The following is an 18,373-nucleotide window of genomic DNA, read 5'->3' as shown; positions in this document are numbered from 1 at the left end:
AACCCCTAATCTACCGTCCGCCCGCCCGCATCGCCCCCACAATACTAAAGTTATTAAGCCCTAAACCACAAGCCACTATAATAAACCTATTAAACCCTAAACCGAAAGCCCCCCACATCGCAATAAACTAATTTAAACTAGTAACCCCTAAACCTAACACCACCCTAACTTTATATTAAAATTACAATTTAGTTTAAATTAAATTAAAATTTACCTGTCAAATTAAAAGAAATAAGATTAAACTAACAATTAAACTAATATAATTATTAAACTAATATTAAACTAACAACTAATTAAATAAAACTAAACTACACATTAAAAAATCCTAACACTACTCTAAAAAACATAATTTATGCTTACCTGATAAATTCCTTTCTCCTGTAGTGTAGTCAGTCCACGGGTCATCCATTACTTATGGGATATTAACTCCTCCCTAACAGGAAGTGCAAGAGGATCACCCAAGCAGAGCTGCTATATAGCTCCTCCCCTCTACGTCATACCCAGTCATTCGACCGAAAACCAAACGAGAAAGGAGAAACTATAGGGTGCAGTGGTGACTGGAGTATAATTTAAAATTTAGACCTGCCATAAAAAACGGGGCGGGCCGTGGACTGACTACACTACAGGAGAAAGGAATTTATCAGGTAAGCATAAATTATGTTTTCTCCTGTTAAGTGTAGTCAGTCCACGGGTCATCCATTACTTATGGGATACCAATACCAAAGCTAAAAGTACACGGATGACGGGAGGGACAGGCAGGATCTTTACACGGAAGGAACCACTGCCTGAAGAACCTTTCTCCCAAAAAAAGCCTCAGAAGAAGCAAAAGTGTCAAATTTGTAAAATTTGGAAAAAGTATGAAGAGAAGACCAAGTTGCAGCCTTGCAAATCTGTTCAACAGAGGCCTCATTCTTAAAGGCCCACGTGGAAGCCACAGCTCTAGTGGAATGAGCTGTAATTCTTTCAGGAGGCTGCTGTCCAGCAGTCTCATAGGCTAAACGTATTATGCTACGAAGCCAGAAAGAGAGAGAGGTAGCAGAAGCTTTCTGACCTCTCCTCTGACCAGAATAAACGACAAACAGGAAAGAAGTTTGGCGAAAATCTTTAGTTGCCTGTAAATAAAATTTTAGAGCACGGACTACGTCCAGATTGTGTAGAAGTCGTTCCTTCTTTGAAGAAGGGTTAGGACACAATGAAGGAACAACAATCTCTTGATTGATATTCTTGTTAGTGACTACCTTAGGTAAGAACCCAGGTTTCGTACGCAGAACTACCTTGTCTGAATGAAAAATCAGATAAGGAGAATCACAATGTAAGGCCGATAACTCAGAGACTCTTCGAGCCGAGGAAATAGCCATTAAAAACAGAACTTTCCAAGATAACAGCTTGATATCAATGGAATGAAGGGGTTCAAACGGAACACCCTGTAAAACGTTAAGAACTAAGTTTAAGCTCCATGGTGGAGCAACAGTCTTAAACACAGGCTTAATCCTGGCCAAAGCCTGACAAAAGGATTGACAGAGCTGAGATCTGTCCCTTTAAAGAACTAGCAGATAAACCCTTTTCTAAACCTTCTTGTAGAAAAGACAATATCCTAGGAATCCTAACCTTACTCCATGAGTAACTCTTGGATTCGCACCAATGTAAGTATTTACGCCATATTTTATGGTAAATTTTCCTGGTAACAGGTTTCCTAGCCTGTATTAAGGTATCAATTACTGACTCCGAAAATCCACGCTTTGAAAGAATCAAGCGTTCAATCTCCATGCAGTCAGCTTCAGAGAAATTAGATTTTGATGTTTGAAAGGACCCTGAACTAGAAGGTCCTGTCTCAGAGGCAGAGACCATGGTGGACAGGACGACATGTCCACTAGATTTGCATACCAGGTCCTGCGTGGCCACGCAGGCGCTATTAGAATCACCGATGCTCTCTCCTGTTTGATCCTGGCAATCAATCGAGGAAGCATCGGGAAGGGTGGAAACACATAAGCTATCCTGAAGTTCCAAGGTGCTGTCAGAGCATCTATCAGAACCGCTCCCGGGTCCCTGGACCCGTAACAAGGAAGCTTGGCGTTCTGGCGAGACGCCATGAGATCCATATCTGGTTTGCCCCAACGCCGAAGTATTTGGGCAAAGACCTCCGGATGAAGTTCCCACTCCCCCGGATGAAAAGTCTGGCGACTTAGGAAATCCGCCTCCCAGTTCTCCACGCCTGGGATGTGGATCGCTGATAGGTGGCAAGAGTGAGACTCTGCCCAGAGAATTATCTTTGAGACTTCCATCATCGCTAGGGGACTCCTTGTCCCTCCTTGATGGTTGATGTAAGCCACAGTCGTGATGTTGTCCGACTGAAACCTGATGAACCTCAGAGATGCTAGCTGAGGCCAAGCTAGAAGGGCATTGAAAACTGCTCTTAATTCCAGAATGTTTATGGGAAGGAGACTCTCCTCCTGAGTCCATGATCCCTGAGACTTCAGGGAATTCCAGACAGCGCCCCAACCTAGCAGGCTGGCGTCTGTTGTTACAATCGTCCAATCTGGCCTGTTGAAAGACATCCCCTTGGACAGATGTGGCCGAGAGAGAATTTCTGGTCTCTTGATCCAGATTCAGCATAGGGGACAAATCTGAGTAATCCCCATTCCACTGACTTAGCATGCACAACTGCAGTGGTCTGAGATGCAGGCGTGCAAAGGGAACTATGTCCATTGCCGCTACCATTAAACCGATTACCTCCATGCATTGAGCCACTGACGGGTGTGGAATGGAATGAAGGACACGGCAAGCATTTAGAAGTTTTGTTAACCTGTCCTCTGTCAGGTAAATTTTCATTTCTACCGAATCTATAAGATTCCCTAAGAAGGGAACTCTTGTGAGTGGCAATAGCGAACTCTTTCCTTCGTTCACCTTCCACCCATGTGACCTTAGAAATGCCAGTACTAACTCTGTATGAGACTTGGCAGCTTGGAAACTTGATGCTTGTATCAGAATGTCGTCTAGGTACGGAGCTACCGATATTCCTTGCGGTCTTAGTACCGCCAGAAGAGAACCCAGAACCTTTGTGAAGATTCTTGGAGCAGTAGCTAACCCGAAGGGAAGAGCTACAAACTGGTAATGCCTGTCTAGGAAGGCAAACCTTAGATACCGGTAATGATCCTTGTGAATCGGTATGTGAAGGTACGCATCCTTTAAATCCACTGTGGTCATGTACTGACCCTTTTGGATCATGGGTAAGATTGTCCGAATAGTTTCCATTTTGAACGATGGAACTCTTAGGAATTTGTTTAGGATCTTTAAGTCCAAGATTGGTCTGAAGGTTCCTTCTTTCTTGGGAACCACAAACAGATTTGAGTAAAACCCTTGTCCGTGTTCTGACCGCGGAACCGGGTGGATCACTCCCATTAGTAAAAGATCTTGTACACAGCGTAGAAACGCCTCTTTCTTTATCTGGTTTGTTGACAACCTTGAAAGATGAAATCTCCCTTTTGGAGGAGAAGCTTTGAAGTCCAGAAGATATCCCTGAGATATGATCTCTAACGCCCAGGGATCCTGGACATCTCTTGCCCAAGCTTGGGCGAAGAGAGAAAGTCTGCCCCCCACTAGATCCGTTTCCGGATCGGGGGCCCTCACTTCATGCTGTCTTAGGGGCAGCAGCAGGTTTTCTGGCCTGCTTGCCCTTGTTCCAGGTCTGGTTAGGTTTCCAGCCCTGTCTGTAGCGAGCAACAGTTCCTTCCTGTTTTGGAGCGGAGGAAGTTGATGCTGCTCCTGCCTTGAAGTTGCGAAAGGCACGAAAATTAGACTGTCTAGCCCTTGGTTTGGCTCTGTCTTGAGGTAGGGCATGTCCCTTACCTCCAGTAATGTCAGCGATAATTTCTTTCAAACCGGGCCCGAATAAGGTCTGCCCCTTGAAAGGTATGTTAAGCAATTTAGATTTAGAAGTCACATCAGCTGACCAGGATTTAAGCCACAGCGCTCTGCGCGCCTGAATGGCGAATCCGGAGTTCTTAGCCGTAAGTTTAGTTAAATGTACTACGGCATCAGAAATAAATGAATTAGCTAGCTTAAGGACTCTAAGCTTGTCTGTAATCTCATCCAATGTAGCTGAGCTAATGGTCTCTTCCAGAGACTCAAACCAGAATGCCGCCGCAGCCGTGACAGGCGCAATGCATGCAAGGGGTTGCAATATAAAACCTTGTTGAACAAACATTTTCTTAAGGTAACCCTCTAACTTTTTATCCATTGGATCTGAAAAAGCACAGCTATCCTCCACCGGGATAGTGGTACGCTTAGCTAAAGTAGAAACTGCTCCCTCCACCTTAGGAACCGTCTGCCATAAGTCCCATGTGGTGGCGTCTATTGGAAACATCTTTCTAAATATAGGAGGGGGTGAGAAAGGCACACCGGGTCTATCCCACTCCTTGTTAACAATTTCTGTAAGCCTTTTAGGTATAGGAAAAACGTCAGTACACGTCGGTACCGCAAAATATTTATCCAGCCTACATATTTTCTCTGGGATTGCAACCGTGTTACAATCATTCAAAGCCGCTAATACCTCCCCTAGTAACACACGGAGGTTCTCAAGCTTAAATTTAAAATTTGAAATGTCTGAATCCAGTTTATTTGGATCAGATCCGTCACCCACAGAATGAAGCTCTCCGTCTTCATGTTCTGCAAATTGTGACGCAGTATCAGACATGGCCCTAGTATTTTCAGCGCACTCTGTTCTCATTCCAGAGTGGTCGCGTTTACCCCTAAGTTCTGGCAATTTAGATAAAACTTCAGTCATAACATTAGCCATGTCTTGCAAGGTGATTTGTAATGGCCGCCCTGATGTACTTGGCGTCACAATATCACGCACCTCCTGAGCGGGAGATGCAGGTACTGACACGTGAGGAGAGTTAGTCGGCATAACTTCCCCCTCGTTGTCTGGTGAAATTTTCTTTACATGTACAGATTGGCTTTTACTTAAAGTAGCATCAATGCAATTAGTACACAAATTTCTATTGGGCTCCACATTGGCCTTTGAACATATTGCACAAAGAGATTCCTCTGTGTCAGACATGTTTAAACAAACTAGCAATTAAACCAGCAAGCTTGGAAATACTTTTCAAATAATTTACAAGCAATATAAAAAACGTTACTGTGCCTTTAAGAAGCACACAAAAAACTGTCACAGTTGAAATAACATGAACCGGATTAGTTATAGAAACCAAATTTTCACATTAAATTTATTAATTTAGCAAAGGATTGCACCCACTAGCAAATGGATGATTAACCCCTTAATACCAAAAAACGGATAACAATAAAATATATACGTTTTTATCACAGTCAAAGCACAGTCTCACAGGTCTGCTGTGAGTGATTACCTCCCTCAAAACTAGTTTTGAAGACCCCTGAGCTCTGTAGAGACGTCCTGTATCATGCAGGGAGAACAGGAAGACTTGTGACTGAATTTTTACTGCGCAGTAAAAGCGCCAAAATAGGCCCCTCCCACTCAAACTACAACAGTGGGGAAGCTCAGAAAACTGATTTTATTCAAAATAAACGACAGCCATGTGGAAAATAATGCCCAAATAAATTTTCACCAAGTACCTCATAGAAAAAAACGATTAACATGCCAGTAAACATTTTAAATATAAATATATGAGATGTTAATAAAAAGCCTGTTGCTAGTCGCTTTCACTGCAGAGAGGCTATAAGTTATATATATATATACAGTATTTTCTTAGTGAAGTGCCATTCCCCAGAAATACTTCAGTGCAAGCATACACACATATCAGCCTGATACCAGTTACTACTACTGCATTTAAGGCTGTACTTACATTACATCGGTATCAGCAGTATTTTCTCAGTCAATTCCATTCCTTAGAAAATAATATACTGCAACATACCTCCTTGCAGGTGAACCCTGCCCGCTGTCCCCTGTTCTGAAGTTACCTCGCTCCTCAGAATGGCCGAGAACAGCAAATGGATCTTAGTTACGTCCGCTAAGATCATACATAACTCAGGTAGATTCTTCTTCTAATGCTGCCTGAGAAAAAACAACACACTCCGGTGCTGTTTAAAATAACAAACTTTTGATTGAAGAAATAAAAACTAATTTTAATAACCACACTCCTCTCACACATCCTATCTATTAGTTAGGTGCAAGAGAATGACTGGGTATGACGTAGAGGGGAGGAGCTATATAGCAGCTCTGCTTGGGTGATCCTCTTGCACTTCCTGTTAGGGAGGAGTTAATATCCCATAAGTAATGGATGACCCGTGGACTGACTACACTTAACAGGAGAAATTACAAACTATCTAATTACAATAAAAAAATACTAAGTTACAAAAAATAACAAACACTAAATTACAAAAAATAAAAACGAAATGATCAAAAATAAAAAAGAATTACACCTAATGTAATAGCCCTATCAAAATAAAAAAGCCCACCCAAAATAAAAAAAACCCCTAGCCTACAATAAACTACTAATGGCCCTTAAAAGGGCCTTTTGTGGGGCATTGCCCCAAAGATATCAGCTCCTTTACCCCCCAACACTAAAACCCACCACCCAACCAACCCCCCAAAATAAAAAAACTAATTCTAAAAAAACCTAAGCTACCCATTGCCCTGAAAAGGATTTTAGCAGTCCTAATTCCTATTGGCTGATTCAAATTTGTCAGCCAATAGGAATGCAAGTGACGCCATCTTGAATCACGTCCCTTGCATTGAAGATCCAGTGTACGGCGGCAACCATATGAAGAGGATGCTCCGTGCCGGATGTCTTCAGGATGGACCCGCTCCGCGCCTCCGGGATCAAGATAGAAGATGCCACCTGGATGAAGACTGAAGAGGCCGTCTGGATGAAGACTTCTTGCCGCTTGGATCAGGACGTCGCCGCCTGAATGAAGATTAAAGAGGCCGCCTGGATGAAGACTTCTCGCCACCTGGATTAGGACTTCAACTCTGGGATGAAGATCGTTCAAGCGGGACTTCAAAAACTGTAAGTGGATCGTCAGGGGCTTAGTGTTAGGCTTTATTAAGGGTTTATTGGGTGGGTTTTAGTTTTTAGTTTAGAGTCTGAGCAGTAAAAGAGCTAAATCCCCTTTTAAGGGTGATGCCCATACAAATGCCCTTTTCAGGGCAATGGGAAGCTTAGGTTTTTTAGATAGTTTTTTTTATTTTGTGGGTTTGGGGGGGTGTAATTTTAGTGGGTCTTTGTAATTTATTTTCACTAACAGAGCTGATATCTTTAGGGCAATGACCTACAAAATGCCCTTTTAAGGGCCATTGGTATTTTATTCTAGATTAGGTTTTTTATTTTGGCGTGTTTTTTTTTATGGGTATTAGAATAGGAATATTTATTTTTTATTTTTGATCATTTGTTTGGTATTTTGTGTAATGTATATTTTTAGGGGATGTTTTTTTTTAGCCTAAGAGCTGTTTAATTTAGGGCAAGGCCTAACAAAAGGCCCTTTTAAGGGCCCTTGGTAGTTTGGGGGCTGGGGGTTTGTATAGTGTTAGGGGGTGTTTGTATTTTTTTGGAGAAAAAGAGCTGTTTAACTCAGGGCCATGCCCTACAAAAGGCCCTTTTAAGGGCCCTTGGTAGTTTGGGGCGTGGGGGGTGTTTGTATTTTTTTTTGGAGCAAAAGAGCTGTTTATCTCAGGGCAATGCCCTACAAAAGGCTCTTTTAAGGGTCCCCCAAAAGGCCCTTTTAAGGGCCATTGGTAGTTTAATTTAGATTAGGCTTTTTTATTTTGGGGTGTTTTTTTTTTATAAAAGGGTATTAGAATAGGAATAATATTTATTTTTTTGGATCATTTCGTTTTTTTTGTAATGGTAGTTTTTTTTATTTTTTGTAATGGTAGTTTTTTTTTATTTTTTGTAATGTTAGGTTTTAGTGTAAGGCAGGTTAGATTTTATTTCACAGGTAAGTTTTTATTTATTTTAACTAGGTAGTTATTAAATAGTTAATAACTATTTACTAACTAGTCTACCTAGTTAAAATAAATACAAACTTACCTGTGAAATAAAAATTAAACCTAAGCTAGCTAGAATATAACTATTAGTTATATTCTAGCTAGCTTAGGTCTTATTTCACAGGTATTTAGTTTTAAATAGGTATTATTTAGTTAATAATTGTAAGTTTAATTTAGCTCTATTGTAATTATGTTAAAGTTAGGGGGTGTTAGGGTTACGTTAGGGTTAAGGTTACGTTAGGGTTAGGGGTTAATAGTTTAATTTAGGTTGTTGCGATGTGGGGGGCTGGCGATTTAGGGGCTAATAGGTTTATTTAGTGGTAGTGATGTGGGAGGCCAGAAGTTTAGGGGTTAGTAGCTTTATTTAGGTGGCGGCAATATAGGAAGTGGCGGAATAGGGGTTAATAACTTTAATATAGTTGCGGCGATGTTGGGGTGCGGCAGATTAGGGGTTAATAAAAACATTTGGTGGAGGCAATATCGGGAGTGGCAAATTAGGGGTTAATAACTGTATGCAGGTGTCGGCGATGTTGGGGGCAGCAGATTAGGGGTGTTTAGACGTAGGGTTTATGTTAGGGTGTTAGGTTTAAACAGTCTTTTCTTTTTCCCCATAGATATAAATGGGGCTGCGTTACGGAGCTTTTGTTTCCGCGATCACAGGTGTTAGACTTTCTTTTTGCCAGCTCTCCCCATTGATGTCTATGGGGAAAGTGTGCATGAGCACGTCAAATCAGCGCTTGTTTTGTGTGCGGTATGGAGCTTAAAATCTCCCTATCCCCCGCGCAAGCAGTGTTTTTCAAAACTTGTAATGGCAGCGCTATACTATATTTTACTTTTATTTTTGGATTCACAAAATACTAAGGGCTAAATTACAAATGCTAAATGTGCTAGAAGTAAACTTTTTTGCACGTGTTGGGTTGCGCTGGTATTATGTGTTGAAAGTAAAAATGAATCAAGCTTGCGCTAAACCGACGCTTGCTAAAAGCCGAACTTACAATATTGTGGGCGCAATAACCTTTTTTCCATAGAAGTCAACCCAATCTCATATTCTCATGTGTGCTAACCCGAAATGAAAATATGAATATTTCACATTCCAATGTTCTGCATATAGCAGAATATGTTCTATTTATTCATAAATGCATTTACACATATATCTGATGGTATTTTGGTACAATATATATCTATACCTATATATATATATATATTTCATATATATATATATATATATATATATATATATATATATATATATATATATATATATATATACATACACACACATGATTATATATAGGTATAGATATATACGGATATGTATAGGAATATCTACAATGCACTTATATACAGTATATGTCTATATGTGTGTACATATGTATTTATGTGTTGATATGTGTCTATATGTCTGCAAATACATATATAAATACATAAATACATATGCACTACACATATATATTTATATACATATATATATATATATACACACACACATGATTATATATAGGTATAGATATATACAGATATGTATAGGAATATCTACAATGCACTTCTATACAATATATTTCTATATGTGTGTACATATGTATTTATGTGTTGATATGTGTATATATGTCTGCAAATACATATATAAATACATACACATATATATATATATATATATATATATATATATATACACACACACAAATGAATCATCTTTAGAGATGTATATGTATGTAACTCAATGTTAAAGCCCTTTGCCTGCCTTTTTTTTCCTATTACCTTAGACAACATATCTTTGAGCCTTTATAACTTTTGTGTGCAATCTTTTTTTTTAAACATTTTTTTTTAGATAGTGTTATTATGAGTGTAACTGTACTTTTTAATGTATTTTTGATCTGTTTTGTGAGACTTTTCTATTTTGTGAATTCGTTAACACAGCTCTGAGGATGTGCTAAACTGACGAACGTTAACCTGAATTGTGCTCAAGCGATCGTGTTTACTTTCAACATGTAATACCAGTGCAATTTAACCTGCTTGCAAACGATTGCGAAAAACCCGATATTGCTTGTGTGCAAACATTTGTGCTCCACTCGTAATCTGGCGCTATAACATTGTAATTGGCCTATGATTTTATGTTGCATTTAAATTGATAAATGTTTTATAACTCCCAAATCAGTTCTGCTACCCATATCCTTTAATGAGTCTGATTGTTCCAAGAACACTTGTGCCATTGTTTTAATTGTATAATTTAATGTTTTATAGCTGGATTACAAGATCACCAATTCCTTCTAATGAGTTTTCTACCAATTAAGATTACAGTCCTAACAAAACCTTTCTTTTCTTAGTAAAGGTTCCAAAACATTTAACCATAGTGTGCTTTGATCAAATAATATTATTTTATTATATCCAAAAATGTATTTTTGTACCCACTAGAGATGAGATATGGTCTTTAGAACTGTACACTATTAAAATAGAGCTTACCTAGTGATCTATAAAGCTGTATAAGAGCTTCAGTTTTTCTGATCCTATATAGCCAGCCATACTACCTGCTTCATCTTCTGCTCAGTTCCCGGACTTCAAACAGTCTGAAATAATAATTAATATGTCCTGCTTCTCTTTTGTTACTTTCAGTAAAGTGTCATTAAATCTTTAATTAACCTTTTGGATTTAGCACCCTGAACGCATCATTTTGCATGTTTTGGTGATAAAATGTTGTTCCCTAGCATTCTTTTCATAATTTTTTAACCTACCCCTTTAGAAAGTATAAACTGTGAAAAAACACACCTTCCTTAAAGCATACTACCTTTATATGAATATATTAAACAAAACTCACCCCTAAGGCACTCACTAGTGACACTCTCCTCTTTTAATTAAAACAATCTACCATCAATTCTTAAATAGTCTTGAGTCAATGCAGTTCATTAATTAGTTTGTTGAGTGGGACAGTGTCAAATGATTTACTAAAATCTATATAAGTGACACCTACTGCTCCTCACATATATCCCTATTTATATTTGATTATACCAATAAATACCATGTGTTGGTAACCTTTAATGGAGTTCTCCTATTCAAGTACACTCACTCAAACAGACATATTACAATATTAAAATTGTATATTTCGAAACATTCAAGAATACATTAAGGAACATACCTAGCACAATGATGTCGTCATCCAAATAAATAACTTTCTCATGTTCTGGGGTGAGCAGTGGCAGATAAAATCGAACAAAGTTGAGCTTTTACAGAAAATATATATATAAAAAAAAAGAAAATGGAAGCTGTTAGCATAATACAGTAATATCAGAGAACAACAAATAGTTATAGAATGTCAGAATGAATGCTGTTCCTCCTTTCTATTACACCCACATTCAGTACCCTCCCCCCCCCCCCTTCATCACACTATGGGCTGGATTACAAGTGAGGTTATGCGCTAACGTATTAGTGTTTTTGCAACCCATTTTCATTGCGCTGACATTACAAGTTGATTGCAATCACCATTTACGCTTCAATCCTTATCACAATCTCAGAGCTATGGTTAACTGTTTTCCAAAACAAAAAAGTTGCACAAAACACTTAAAAAATAAATAAATATAAATATATATATATATATATATATATATATATATATATATATATATATACATATACAGTAGTATATACTTATATTGCTTTATAGCCCTGTGCCATTAAGTAGATGAAAACATGATAAAAAATATTTATGCAATATTCATATTTAATAAATATTTTAAATATGTGTTTACTGTAAATATTTCACATTTTCTAATGCGAATATGCAAAGTTATTTGAACGATCTTGGGTGTTAGTTTTTTTTCTCCACTTTTTTTCTCTATTGATTTCTATGGGGGGGATACATGCACACAACAAACTTGAAGGGACACTCTAGTCAAAATTAAACTTTAATGATTCAGATAGAGCATGCAATTCTAAACAACTTTCCAATTTACTTCCATTAACAAAATGTGCACCGTCTTTTTATATTTACACTTCTTGAGTCACCAGCTCCTACTGAGCATGCGCAAGAATTCACAGAATATATGTATATGCATTTGTGATTGGCTGATGGCTGTCACATGGTACAGGAGGAGTAGAAATAGACATAACTTTGAAATTTAAAAAAGGGGGAGGTTTTCTGGAGGGAGCGCCTCTCGAAGGGCTATAGTACGCTATAAGATGTATAGACAATGTGTCTATAATTTAGGGTTGAAACAACTAAACACTATCGGCTAGATTTAGAGTTTGGCATTAGCCGTCAAAAGCAGCGTTAAGGGGTCCTAACGCTGCTTTTTACTGCCCGCTGGTATTTAGAGTCAGCCAGGAAAGGGTCTACTGCTCACTTTCTTTCCGCGACTCCAGGCTACCGCTGATCCCCTTACGTCAATTGCATATCCTATCTTTTCAATGGGATTTGCCTAACACTGGTATTTGGAGTCTTGGAATAAGTGAGCGGTAGAGCCTCTACCGACAAGACTCCTACCGCCAAAAAAAGTCAGTAGTTAAGAGCTTTATGGGCTAACGCCGGAACATAAAGCTCTTAACTACTGTGCTATAAAGTACACTAACACCCATAAACTACCTATGTACCCCTAAACCGAGGCCCCCCCACATTGCAAACCCTCTAATAAAATATTTTAACCCCTAATCTGCCGACCGGACACCGCCGCCACCTACATTATAGCTATGAACCCCTAATCTGCTGCCCCTAACATCGCCGACACCTACATTATATTTATTAACCCCTAATCTGCCCCCCCCACGTCGCCGCTACCTAACTACAATTATTAACCCCTAATCTGCCGACCGGACCTCGCCGCCACTATAATAAATGTATTAACCCCTAAACCGCCACACTCCCACCTTGCAAATACTATAATAAATAGTATTAACCCCTAATCTGCCCTCCCTAACATCGCCGCCACCTACCTACAATTATTAACCACTAATCTCCCGCCCGCAATGTCGCCTCTAACCCTAACCCTAACACCCCCCTAACTTAAATATAATTTAAATAAAACGAAATAATATTCCTATAATTAAATAAATTAATCCTATTTAAAACTAAATACTTTCCTATAAAATAAACCCTAATATAGATACAATATAACTAATAATTACATTGTATCTATTTTAGGATTTATATTTATTTTACAGGCAACTTTGTATTTATTTTAACTAGGTACAATAGCTATTAAAAAAATAATAACTATTTAATAGCTACCTAGTTAAAATAATTACAAAATTACCTGTGAAATAAATCCTAACCTAAGTTACAATTAAACCTAACACTACACTATCATTAAATTAATTAAATAAATTAACTACAATTACCTACAATTAAATTTAATTAAATAAAATCTATAATACAAACCCCCCCACTAAATTACAGAAAATAAAAAAATATTACAAGAAGTTTAAACTAATTACACCTAATCTAAGCCCCCTAATAAAATAAAAAAGCCCCCCAAAATAATAAAATGCCCTACCCTATTCTAAATTGCAAAAATAATCAGCTCTTTTACCAGCCCTTAAAAGGGCTTTTTGTGGGGCATTGCCCCAAAGTAATCAGCTCTTTTACCTGTAAAAAAAAATACAACCCCCCCAACATTAAAACCCACCACCCACATACCCCTACTCTAACCCACCCAAACCCCCCTTAAAAAAACATAACACTAACCCCCTGAAGATCTCCCTACCTTGAATTCAACCGGGCCGAAATCTTCATCCAAGGTACGCAGAAGAAGTCCTTCATCCGGTAGAAGTCTTCATCCTGGCGGCGTCTTCAATCTTCATCCATCAGGAGCGGAGCCATCTTCCAAGGAGCCGACGCGGAGCCATCCTCTTCATCCGGAGTCTTCTAACACAATGACGGTACCTTTAAGTGACGTCATCCAAGATGGCATCCCTTCAATTCCGATTGGCTGATAGGATTCTATCAGCCAATCGGAATTAAGGTAGGAAAAATCTGATTGGCTGATTCAATCAGCCAATCAGATTGAAGTTCAATCCGATTGGCTGATCCAATCAGCCAATCGGATTGAGCTCGCATTCTATTGGCTGATTGGACTTTTTCTACCTTAATTCCGATTGGCTGATAGAATTCTATCAGCCAATAGGAATCTAAGGGATGCCATCTTGGATGACGTCACTTAACCTCTTAAGGACATATGACGGAATTTTTCCATCATAAAACAATTGAGCAAACTGAAAGCTGTGTCCTTAAAGGGTTAAAGGTACCTTCATTTGTATTTATTTTAGCTAGGTAGCTATTAAATAGTTAATAACTATTTAATAACTATTCTACCTAGTTAAGATAAATACAAACTTGCCTGTAAAATAAAAATAAACCCTAAGCTAGCTACAATGTAACTATTAGTTATATTGTAGCTAGCTTAGGGTTTATTTTACAGGTAAGTATTTAGTTTTAAATAGGAATAATTTAGGTAATGATAGTAATTTTTATTTAGATTTATTTAAATAATATTTAAGTTAGGGTTAGACTTAGGTTTAGGGGTTAATAACTTTAATATATTGGCGGCGACGTTGGTGGCGACAGATTAGGGGTTAATAAAAATAGGTAGGTTGCGGCAACATTGGGAGAGGGAGATTAGGGGTTAATAAATATAATGTAAGTATCGGCGATGTTAGGGGCGGCAGATTAGGGGTTAATAAGTATAAAGTAGGAGGCGGCGGTGTTGGGGCAGCAGATTAGGGGTTAATAAGTATAATGTAAGTGACGGCGGTGTAGGGGGCTGCAGATTAGGGGTGTTTAGACTCAGGGTTTATGTTAGGGTGTTAGGTGTAAAAATAACTTTTATTCTCCCATAGGAATCAATGGGATATCAGGCAGCAGCGAACATAAGCTTTGATAATCCTATCAGCCAATCGGAATTGAAGGGACGCCATCTTGGATGACGTCCCTTAAAGGAACCTTCATTCGTCGTTAGTCCGTCGGGGAAGAAGGATGTTCCGCGTCGGCGGGATGAAGATGGATCCGGAAGAAAGAAGATTGAAGATGCCGCTTGGAAGAAAACATCGCCCGGATGGAAGACCTCTTCAGCGCCGCCTAGATGTTGACTTCAATCGGATGGAAGATGTCTTCAGCACCCCTTGGATGATGACTTCTGCCGCTCCGGATCTCCTCTTCGGTTCCATCGGTGGTCGGCTGGCTGAAGACAGCTCAAGGTAGGATGATCTTCAGGGGGGTAGTGTTAGGTTTATTTAAAGGCGGTTTGGGTTAGATTAGGGGTATGTGGGTGGTGGGTTTTAATGTTGGGGGGGGTTGTATTTTTTTTTACAGGCAAAAGAGCAGAATTATTTGGGGCATGCCCCGCAAAAGGCCCTTTTAAGGGCTGGTAAGGTAATTGAGCTGGTAACTTTTTAATGTAGAATATGGTAGGGAATTTTTTTATTTTTGGGGGCTTTGTTATTTTGTTATTTTATTAGGGGGCTTAGATTAGGTGTAAGTAGCTTAAAATTGTTGTAATATTTTTTAAATGTTTGTAACTTATTTTTTTTATTTTTTGTACTTTAGTTAGTTTATTTAATTGTAGTTATTTGTAGGTAATTTATTTAACTAATGTAATGATAGTGTAATGTTAGGTTTAATTGTAACTTAGGTTAGGATTTATTTTACAGGTGATTTTGTATTTCTTTTAGCTAGGTAGTTAATAACTATTTAATAACTATTCTAACTAGCTAAAATAAATACAAAGTTACCTGTAAAATAAATATAAATCCTACAATAGCTACAATGTAATTATTAATTACATTGTAGCTATCTTAGGGTTTATTTTACAGGTAAGTATTTAGTTTTAAATAGGAATAATTTATTAAAGTATAGTGTAGTGTTAGGTGTAATTGTAACTTAGGCTAGTTTTTATTTTACATGTTAATTTCTCTTTATTTTAACTAGGTAGCTATTAAATAGTTAATAACTATTTAATAGCTATTGTACCTAGTTAAAATAAATTGAAAGTTGCCTGTAAAATAAAAATAAATCCTAAAATAGCTACAATATAATTATTATTTATATTGTAGCTATATTAGGGTTTATTTTAAAGGTAAGTATTTAGTTTTAAATAGGAATAATTTAGTTAATAAAATAAATATTATTTAGATTTATTTAATTATATTTAAGTTAGGGGGGTGTTAGGGTTAGTGTTAGACTTAAGTTTAGGGGTTAATAAATGTATTACAGTGGCGGCGGTGTAGGGGGGGCAGGATAGGGGTTAATAAATTTATTATAGGTGGCGACAGTGTAGGGGGGGCAGATTAGGGGTTAATACGTTTAAGATAGGTTGCGGCGGGGTCCGGGAGCGGCGGTTTAGGGGTTAAACTATTTATTTAGTTGCGCTGGGGTCCGGGATCGGCAGAATAGGGGTTAATAAATTTATTATAGGTGGCGGCGGTTTAGGGGTTAATACATTTATTATAGTTGCGGCGGGGTCTAGGAGCAGCGGTTTAGGGGTTACTAACTTTATTTAGTTGCGGGGGGCTATGGGGGCGCCGGTATAGGGGGTAGAACAGTGTAGTTAGTGTGGGTGCTTAGTGACAGCTTGTCAATAAAGCTGTCAAAAAGCCGAAGAGCAGCGAGATCGGATGAGTGATAACTCTCACAGTCCGCTGCTCATCGCCCCGTACTTGGTGCGCAGCTTTTTGACAGATTTTTTGATAACTTAGGCGAAATTTTTCAGGTCCGCGGCGGCGATGGTAGGCGAGCTTAGGCGGGCGTATTGGACCGGCGAAGACAGGTAAAGTAGACGCGTTGATAACTAGAGGCCATAGATTCAAGGGAGGAAAGCATAATTCTGTCACTATATAAAGTCCTGGTAAGACTTCACCTTGAGTATGGAGTGCAGTTCTGGGGACCAATCGCAAAAAAAGATATTGCAGAACTAGAAAAAGTTCAGAGAAGGGCCACAAAGCAAATAAGGGGATTTGAGAATTTAACCTATGAGGAGAGGCTAGCCAAACTGGGTCTGTTTTCTTTAGAAAAAAGGCGCTTAAGAGGTGACATGATTACTTTATATTAATATATTCAAGGTCCATATACAGAGATGGCAGAAGCTCTGTTTATTCCAAGAAAATTGTTTGTGACCAGAGGTCACAATTTAAGGTTGGAGGAAAGGAGATTTAATCTCCTGCAACAAAAAATTTTTTTTCCCTGTAAGAGCAATAAAATTGTGGAACTCATTACCAAAGGAGGTATTGAATGCCAATACCCTAGATAAATTTAAAAATTATTTGGATACATTTCTGTCTATAAACAAAATTCATGGATATGATTGCTAGTATTAATGGGTCACCTTTTAGTGGGATTATTTAAGCTTAACTGGAGCTTTTTGTATATATTTTAGATTTGTATAGGTTGAACTCGATGGTCTTTTTTCAACCTCATCTACTATGTTACTATGTTACACACACAACCCTCAAAAAGATATAGAAATACGATGAATATGAAATCCAACATAACGCATCTGAAAATCCTAAGGGTGAACTAGATGCTATGCTTTTTCACTAAGCTTGCATAAGATCATTCTGGCTCCTCCAGAATCTATCTAACTAAGTGTAGTTTAGAAACTATTAAGCTTGTTTAATGAGTAACTAGATGTAGAACCAGAGTTATCATTGTTCGGAAGGATAAGGTTCACATGTAGTGAACCTGTCTGCCCGAGATCACATTTGTTTCTCTTATTTAGCATTGCACATACGTCCACATGTACAATACAGCCCCCTGTTCTTATGTAACCTATTGTGTGATTGGAGGGCTTGTCAATCACCCCAGTCAATTCAGTCCTGGGCGATTTTCATTAGCCAACTCTAAGTTAGCAGAGACGGTTTAGGAAGCAGAGCTTTAAACTGCTGCTTCATAAATACAAGTTGCAGGCTTCAGTGAGCGAGCCTGCAAATGATATGGCATCTGCCTCATGATAAATCAACACCTTAACGTTTTTAAAGCTGTTTCAAGTGGATTACATTCTTTTAAGTTGCCCACACCTTTGAAACATCACAACTTACTGGTTGGAGAAGATCGGGGTATGCTACATCAGGTCGAATTTTTCCTTTGAGTACCATTGGGTTAAACTCCACAACCTTAAAATTTATATTTCCCAGTTGACTGTCTTCAATCCATTTTCTAAAAAATGACAGTTACACAACAATGTTATTACAGAAGAAAAACAGTTGTTTTAAAGATGAAGTAATATGTTTTAAAAGTGCTATTAATTAAAACAATTGGAGTAGAGTTTCTATTGAAAATATAGCACTGCAAATGAACTGAAAAAAGAACAGGATATAAGATTCACACTTGAAATGTCATACACAAAGGGACCAATCTATCAAGTTCCGCCTATCTATCTAGCTCGCCAGAAACACCAGTTATGAAGCAGCGGTCTAAAGACCGCTGCTCCATAATCT

General features: G+C 38.3%; 1 protein-coding gene across 1 annotated transcript in view; it reads right to left on the bottom strand.

Annotated features, from left to right (window-relative positions):
• GLT8D2 (glycosyltransferase 8 domain containing 2) overlaps window positions 1–18,373 on the bottom strand; it is a 369,196-nt gene that overhangs the window by 107,068 nt on the left and 243,755 nt on the right. The window contains exons 5-6 of the mRNA XM_053716966.1: window positions 17,975–18,092; window positions 11,091–11,175 (exon numbers count right to left, since the gene is read on the bottom strand). Of these exons, the coding sequence (XP_053572941.1) occupies window positions 11,091–11,175; window positions 17,975–18,092 (203 nt within the window). The remainder of the gene's footprint in view (window positions 1–11,090; window positions 11,176–17,974; window positions 18,093–18,373) is intronic.

Source organism: Bombina bombina, chromosome 6, assembly GCF_027579735.1.
Source record: "Bombina bombina isolate aBomBom1 chromosome 6, aBomBom1.pri, whole genome shotgun sequence".
NCBI lineage: Eukaryota > Metazoa > Chordata > Amphibia > Anura > Bombinatoridae > Bombina > Bombina bombina.
Note: the sequence above shows the minus strand (reverse complement) of the source record. Positions and strands in the feature narration are given on the sequence as shown.